General features: G+C 43.7%; 1 protein-coding gene across 1 annotated transcript; it reads left to right on the top strand.

Moving 5' to 3' along the window:
• Positions 1–575: 575 nt before the first annotated feature.
• LOC115081542 (gastrula zinc finger protein XlCGF57.1-like) lies at positions 576–5,449 on the top strand (the record flags this gene model as incomplete). The annotated part of the gene is made up of 2 exons (XM_029585977.1): positions 576–1,417; positions 3,296–5,449. A coding segment is annotated over exon 2 (1,449 nt), but the record flags the coding sequence as incomplete, so codon positions are not given.
• Between the last annotated feature and the right edge of the window lie 2,935 nt (positions 5,450–8,384).

The following is an 8,384-nucleotide window of genomic DNA, read 5'->3' as shown; positions in this document are numbered from 1 at the left end:
AGTTCAAGTTATTCAAGTTATTCAAGTTATAATGTTTAACCAAGTTATGAAGTTATCCAAGTTAATCAAATTAGTCAGTCACACATATATCCACAATGCTTTTCGAGGAGAATACTGAAGAGCTGCACTTCCTGCAGGGGTATATGTACTAGGGGCTGACGTCAGATAGAAATCTGATCCGTCTCCAACTGCTATCAGGAGTACACTATACCCATTGGTCCTGCGTCCATCTGTCTACACTAAGGAAAACGAAAATATCAGGTAAGTAATTTCTTCATTGGATAAGTTCTTGGAGGAGAAGTTCATTACCTGCTATTAATTATGTTGACTTAGAAAATAGCCACTGCTATTACTAGCAACAGTAACATGGAAAAGACTTAGTTTTTGGGTACTTGCCAGGTTCTTATGGCCTGGATTGGCCACTGTTGGAAACAGGATGCTGGGCTTGATGGACCCTTGTTCTGACCCAGTATGGCATGTTCTTATGAGCAGTTTGTACAGTTTGGCTTTTCCAGAGAATACTTGTAGGCTGATGTTTCCTGTTCTCTGTAAGACTTACGTCAGTCATTTCAATAGTTGTCTGTAAACCGAAGTGCTTAGTGATTTTGTCTCTAGAACCTCGGTATATAAAAAATGTTAAATAAATGATGTTGGGACAGGGCTATGTGTTCTTGATGTCAGCTTTTACTCTGTCTCCACCTGCTGGTAGAGATGAATAACCCATTTGTGTGGATTGACCTGCCTGAATGTAGAAGAAAGGAAATTATCAGGTAAGTATTAATTTCTCCTTTCCTTTGCCCTGCAGAGAAGGAAACCAAACAGCTGTTTGAGATTTGGGGCACGATCCCTATGTGCCCATGGTTTGCAACACCCCTGAATACAGAATTTGTACATCACAATGCGAGATATGTCACTGGCCAGGACACCAAACTCTTCCTGCCCTGTTAGGATTTAGCACAGTGAGTCCTCCTGATGGAATAGAACCAGATGTTCCTGATGTTCTGGATAATGCTCTTATAGCTTCCTTTTTATTATAATGTGATTTATCCACACAATGACATTTCATATTCTGTGTCTTTGGTATTAGGGAATGGTTTCCAGTTTGATTTGAAAACCCTGGGGTCTATGGAGGAAACTGATTCTAGGGGCAACAAATCTGGCATTTCCTGGGGAAGAGAGGTCCTGGTATCTCTTTTCAATGATAAAATGTTATGAGAATAAATCAGGCTGAGATCTAATGCACCCTGAGCCCCTCCACGTGTCCCTGAGTGTTTCTGGTTTGTGTTTCAGGTGCGGGTGACGTTTGAGGACATCGCTGTCTCTTTCTCCCAGGAGGAGTGGGGGTATTTAGATGAAGGGCAGAAGGAGCTTTACAGGGAGGTGATGAAGGAGAATTATGAGACCCTCATCTCCCTAGGTAAAAATTGCATTATCTGCATGTTTAGCGGACTCGAGGGCTGATTTACTGAAGGTCGTTTGTGACGTTTCTCCTGACTCCAGCTCCAGCATTGCTCTGTCTCTGAGCTGGCACCTGAGATTGGTTGTTTGTCTCTCTCACGTGAGACCGGCCCCTTGTGAATCAGTCTAGGAATTTATCTCAGATGTCTTACATGAGGCACCTGCTGGGGAGCATCCACAAAGTTTCTCAAGGGACTTAACTGAGCCCTCAGCAGCAGGCCCAGGACTACTGATGTGGGATCAGTAGTCCTGGGCCTGCTGCTGAGGGCCAAATTTTAAAAGCGTTACTGGCACTAAAAGATGAATACGTGGCCGCACGTGAGCGACATGAAATTCAAAAGCTGCTAATTACTTGCTCGTGCTAAAAAAAGGGGCGGGGCCAGCAGTTCAGTGTGTAAATCCGGCAGCCGCTGCTCGTGGCGCACTGTTAGCTGCATCTATTTCCTGCTGCTCCTGATGAGGTTAAGTCTGCAGAAATCACTTTTTTAGGACTAACACAATAGGGTGAGGGGTCTTGCTCAACTGGGGGGAGTGCAGGATGAAGAACTGGAAGCGTCTGGATGACCCCGAGAGAGACTGGGCAAGCTGGTAGGCTAATGGGTTAAACTGGGACTGGCTTTAACCTGAGCATGTTTTAAAATCCTGTTCCCTGTAAGCGTTAAAGCCGACAAATTCTTAAGGAAGAAATGTGCTTTACATCTGCTCGAGTACACATGCTAGGCCTATTTTACATCATACACACGTACTTGTGCACGAGATTTAAAACTCTAGCGTATCTTTGCTCACTGGCTCCCACGTGCACGTACAGTCGCTTACATTCTTGTTTTACAATTAGCTGAACATGAACAGCAGTAACAAGAGGCCTGAGCTTGCTTCATGAATGTCATTACCCCATGCACTGATATAATAGGGAGGTTTCAGCTTGTCTGCATACTTCTAGCTGTCTCAGGGCCATTTTTCCCTTCTCTCCTACCTACGGATCCATTCTCCTTCCTCTTCCTGACACTAACCCTATCCAATCTCATTCCCCACTTCTGTCCATTGAGAACATCAGTTGCCTGTCAGCCTCCCATATTCTTCATATCCTCGGCCATTCTGTCTTCTGCCTTGTCCATTGCTTTACAAAGTTTTCTTCCTCTCATTAAGCCATCACCTTTCACGCTAAGAGAATCTTCCTGTCTGTACTGTCATCACACCGGCCCTTCTCTGGATAACTCAGTCCTGTCCCTCCATGGTAACTCTCTTCCTTTCCCTCCAAGCTTATCCTACCCCCACTCTCCTCCCTCTTCTCTCCCTCTCAGGTTTTATCTATGGAGTATCTGCTCTGTTTTCAGCAAGCTGCTTATATTCCTGACCTCTTATCTCTCATTCTCTCCATCTCTCGCTTCTGTGTTTATCCCGCTGTTATTTTGTATATTCTATTACAGTTTTCATCTCCAACAGTTCCATGAGGTAATTCCAGGCATCCACCACATTTTCTATGAACAAAAAATATCTCCCCCCCTTGGAACTTTATATCATGACCTTTGCTCTATAAATTATTTTCCATTCAAAAGAAGTTTACTTCTTGAGCAATATTACCTTTCAAGTATGTAAGTGTCTCTATCATATTTCCCCCTTTCTCCTCTCCTCTAAGTTATACATATTTAGGAGCTCATCTCATAAGGCTTTTGGTGCAAACCCCATTGTTAGATGATTTTCATGGTCACCAGTGGTTGGTCAGAAATGCGCAGCTCTATCACTGTGTGACACTGCTAGAGCAGTGATTATAGGATCCGAAACATAGATCCTTTTGCATGGTCACTAATGCATGATTAATGTCTTCTTCTATCACCAGCAAGTGATGAGGTCACACAGCACCTAAAGGAGGAGATTCGAGAAGAACATCCTATGGAAGAAGGACTGATCCCAAAAGAATCAGGAACTGTCTTTGAAAATGTTTCACAGGGGACTGAGAGGAGAATCACGAGGATTAGTCAGCAGGAGTCAGAGAAGCAGAGAGACCCTGAAGGAGACTTACAGGATGGTGTCACTGTATGTGAGATGGAGGTCAAAGTCATCCCTGAGCACCAGAGACACGTGAGCACAGAGAGCCCCTGCCAGAGCAATAACAGTGATCAAAATACTTCTGACCTTCACCAGAGGGTGGGGAAAGGGAAGAAATCCTTTCTGTGTGACTTCTGTGGTAAAAGTTTTGGTAAGGAATCGCATTTACTATTGCACCAGAAATCCCACCCCCTCCAAACACTATTTCTTTGTAACAAATGTGGCAAAACCTTCAGGCAGAAGAAAAATCTAAAAGTGCACCTAAACATACATAAACCAGAGCACCCCTTACCCTGCAGTAAAAGGAGGAAAAGTTTAATTAGTAAGTATAAATTAAAATTACAACACACAATCCACACCGGAGCACGACCATTCTCATGCAGTAAAGGTGGAAAATATTTTTTAAGAAACAAAAACTTCACCCATCGCCAGCAACTCCACACTCAAAACAAACCGTTTACTTGTATGGAGTGTGGGAAAACCTTTACTCAAGAGTATGCTAATGTTGCACCACCACATCCATACAGGTGAAAGACCATTCTCATGTAGTGAATGTAATAAAAGCTTCCCTGTGAAGCGAGCCTACACCAGACACTTGAGAATTCATACAGGGGAGCAACCATTCTCATGTAGTGAATGTAATAAAAGATTCACTGTGAAGAGTGCCCTCACAAAACACATGAGAATTCACACAGGGGAGCGACCATTCTCATGTACTGAATGTAATAAAAGATTCACTATGAAGAGTGCTCTCATAACACACATGAGAATTCACACAGGTGACGGACTATTCTCCTGTAGTGAATGTAATATAAGATTCACTTTCAAGGGTGCCCTCATAAAGCACGTAAGAATCCACACAGGGGAGCGACCATTCACCTGTACTGAATGTGGAAAATGTTTCATTAACAAAGCACACCTCTCCCGACACCAGAAAATCCACACTGGTGAAAGACCATTCTCATGTAGTGAATGTAATAAAAGATTCACTAGGAAAGGTGCCCTCACAAACCACCTGAGAACTCATACAGGGGAGCGACCATTCTCATGTACTGAATGTAATAAAAGATTCACTGTGAAAAGTGCCCTCGCAAGTCACATTGGAATCCACCCAGGAGCGCAACCATTCTCCTGTAGTGAATGTAATAAAAGATTCACTGTGAAGAGTACCCTCATAAGTCACATGAGAAACCACACCGGTGAGGGACTATTCTCCTGTAGTGAATGTAATAAAAGTTTCACTGTGAAGAGTGCCCTCATAAAACACCTGAGAATTCACACAGGGGAGCGACCATTCTCATGTACTGAGTGTAATAAAAGATTCACTGTGAAGGGTGACCTCACAAAACACATGAGAATTCACACAGGGGAGCAACCATTCTCATGTAATGAATGTAATAAAAGATTCACTATGAAGAGTAACTTCACAGGTCACATGAGAATCCACACAGGGGAACGACCATTCTCATGTACTGAATGTAATAAAATATTCACTTTGAAGAGTGCCCTCACAAGTCACATGAGAATTCACACAGGGGAACGACCATTCCCATGTACTGAATGTAATAAAAGATTCACTTTGAAGAGTAACTTCACAGGTCACATGAGAATCCACACAGGGGAACGACCATTCTCATGTACTGAATGTAATAAAATATTCACTTTGAAGAGTGCCCTCACAAGTCACATGAGAATTCACACAGGGGAACGACCATTCTCATGTACTGAATGTAATAAAAGATTCACTTTGAAGGGTGCCCTCACAGGTCACATGAGAATCCACACAGGGGAACGACCATTCTCATGTACTGAATGTAATAAAAGATTCACTTTGAAGAGTGCCCTCACAAGTCACATGAGAATCCACACAGGTGAGCGACCATTCTCATGTACTGAATGTAATAAAAGATTCACTTTGAAGAGTGCCCTCACAAAACACATGAGAATCCACACAGGTGACAGACGATTCTCATGTAGTGAATGTAATAAAAGATTCACTTTGAAGAGTGCCCTCACAAGTCACATGAGAATCCACACGGGATAGAAACATAGAAATGACAGCAGAAAAAGACCAAACAGCCCATCCACTCTTCCCAGCAAGCTCTCACACTTATTTACCCATACTTATCTGTTTCACCGATTGCCAAGTTCAGGGCCCTTGTTGGTAACTGCTTGATTCCAATTTCCTGCCATGGATGCAGAAAGTAATGTTGGAGTTGCATCAGTACTGTTGATGCAGAAAGTAATGGAGTTGCATCAGTACTGTTGATGCAGAGAGTAATGTTGGAGTTGCATCAGTACCATTGATGCAGAGAGTAATGTTGGAGTTGCATCAGTACCGTTAATGCAGAGAGTAATGTTGGAGTTGCAAACTATGTAATATATGTCCGGCGATGCTATTTGGCCTTCCCCGCTTCCCTCCCAGTTTATTAAGGAGCGATGTAGGAGAGAATTCCCTATCCTCCTACTTACACTTCCTCCCACTACCCCTCTCCTCCCCACTCCTAAACCTAATCTGCCTTTCCCTAAATTTTATTTTATTATTTCCTGCTCTTCCAGAGCACAGGAGAGAGACCATAGTCTTCTACTGAGTGTGAGTAAAGCTTCATTTCCTAGCGTGTAGCAGATGGACTCAGGACCAATGGGTAGAGTGTACTTGTGTTAGCAGTTGGAGACGGATCAGATTTCAATCTGACGTCAGCACCTAGTACATATAATAACTATATACTAATCTCACACCAGAAAAGCTGCACAGGAGAGAGACCATTGTCTTGTACCGAGTGTAGTAAAACTTCATAAATAACTATATGCTAATTTCCCATCAGAAAATCCACACAGGAGAGAGACCATTCTCATGTACTGAATGTGGAAAATGTACCTTAGGGAGTCTGAGCTCTCACCCCACCATAAAGTCCACACTTGAGTCCTGAGTGGAGGAAATTCTTGCTAAGTTTACATTAATCTTGCACAGGAAAGTTTAAACAGATGAGAGACCTTTTTCATATAATGAGTGTAATAAAACATTCTCACAGAAGACACATGAAAATCCACGCAGGGGAGACATGAGATGATCCCCAATAAATCCTGGCATACAAATTAGGTTCATTCTGATCAAGGTCTGCACAAACAAACTCATATGGAGACCCTGTCCCGAGAGAGACCATGATCAGACTCAGCCAGAGCCACTTTCACCCAGCAGTCGCATGCTGCCTCCTCGCTCTGGCCATGCTGACCAATGCACACACATCTCTACCTTTTTCCAGCCCTCTCAGGACCATGCAAGAGCAGCATGAGGCTACTTCCACATTCTGACCCTTGCAGGCTGGTGCCAGTGTGATGTTAAGGGCTTTGTGCCATGGGCATAGCTGGTACCAGAGTATTAAATACCCTAAGTGAACCTTCAGCCTTGTACCCCTTTCTCCCAAAATAACTTCAGGCTCATAGACCCCTGAGATAATTACATTCATCATTCATGAAACCCAGCACCACCATCTCAGTACAATCCTGTAACAATGGGTACTTTTAAATATGAAACTTTGCTTTATAAATATAAACATAATACAAATATGTGTCAGAAATCATGTCAGCATCTGATGAAGGACTCAGCTGAGATTTATTTTTTGGATGGGGGTTAGACAAAGGTTGCCAACTTTTCCACAGACCAGGATTACGCACTTGTGTACTGGGTGCCTCCCCTTATTTGCATGTATTTACATATATTTGTCCTCAGCCCCTGAATCTGCCACCTCTTTCACTCTTCTGTCTGTTCCTTGTGCCACCACTGTCTCTTCCCTCTGCTCTGTTTTATCTCTTCCTTATCTGTCCTCTTTGCCCTTCTCTCTCCCTCTTCTGTCCCCTCTGTTTCTTATCCTTCTCCAGGCCCTGTTCCTTCCTCTGTGTTTCTCTCCCTCCTACATCCCATGTGCCCTCGCTCTCCCTCTCCCCTCCATTCCTTGTCACTGCTCTGTTTCCCCCTTGTTATGGGATTATTTTGCTTGAATCTCATTCTTGATTAACTCAGAGCTACAAACAGAGAAAACAAACAGAGGTGTATAGAGAACCACTTCTGGGCCAGGCCAATTCAGAACCGCTTAACCCAACTTACAAATATGCAGAGGACTGCCTGACACCTAATACTCCCTCATGATTGCTTTCTGCTGGAAGAAAGATAAGGTGACCTTTGACACAATCCACTTTCAAGGTGTCTCTTACCATGAGGCTGTCCAGTAACACAGCAAAGTAACAGATAAAAGGACTGACCCAAGCAAGCAAGAGAAGACCGATGGACTGAGGCGCTGCCAGCCTGCACGTCTCTGCACTGGACTGTTTACCTAATATATGTTGTGCCAAATTATTATTATTCCTATTATCTAATGTATATTCTGATTGATTTCCTTCTCTGATTATTGCAATCAGCCCTTTAGTATTATTTGTACCAATTCCCTTTGTCTAATTATTCCTATAAGCCAATAAATCCCTACCTGGCACTCAGGTGTTCTAACTCAATGTGTGTTTGTGTCTGAGAGAGAGAGAGGAGTATTAAGGTAAGCCAGCCTTGTCAGTTACTGGTGCAAGCCCTGTCAGTCACTAATATAAGGCGAGTGATCCTAGTCTCAGTCTGAATCTGGAACACCCTTCCCTCTCATTCCCACCCCCCACTGCCTCTCTGTTTCCCCTGTGGATTAAGCAGCTCTGCTCTCACCTCCCAGCACACAGTGGAGCGGACAGTGAGGACTTTTACTGCTGGGCTGCCAGAGGTGCATAATTTAGAGCAGCTGGGAGCTGCTGCCAGTGAGGAGGGGAAAACTGAGCAATGGTCCCACCGGTTCTCCCTACACAGGGGAGGTGAGGAGGGGCCTCAGGAAGGTTGCAGAGAGCTG

The sequence above is a fragment of the Rhinatrema bivittatum genome, unplaced genomic scaffold (genome assembly GCF_901001135.1).
Source record: "Rhinatrema bivittatum unplaced genomic scaffold, aRhiBiv1.1, whole genome shotgun sequence".
Classification (NCBI taxonomy): Eukaryota; Metazoa; Chordata; class Amphibia; order Gymnophiona; family Rhinatrematidae; genus Rhinatrema; species Rhinatrema bivittatum.
This window is presented reverse-complemented; position numbering and strand designations above follow the sequence as displayed.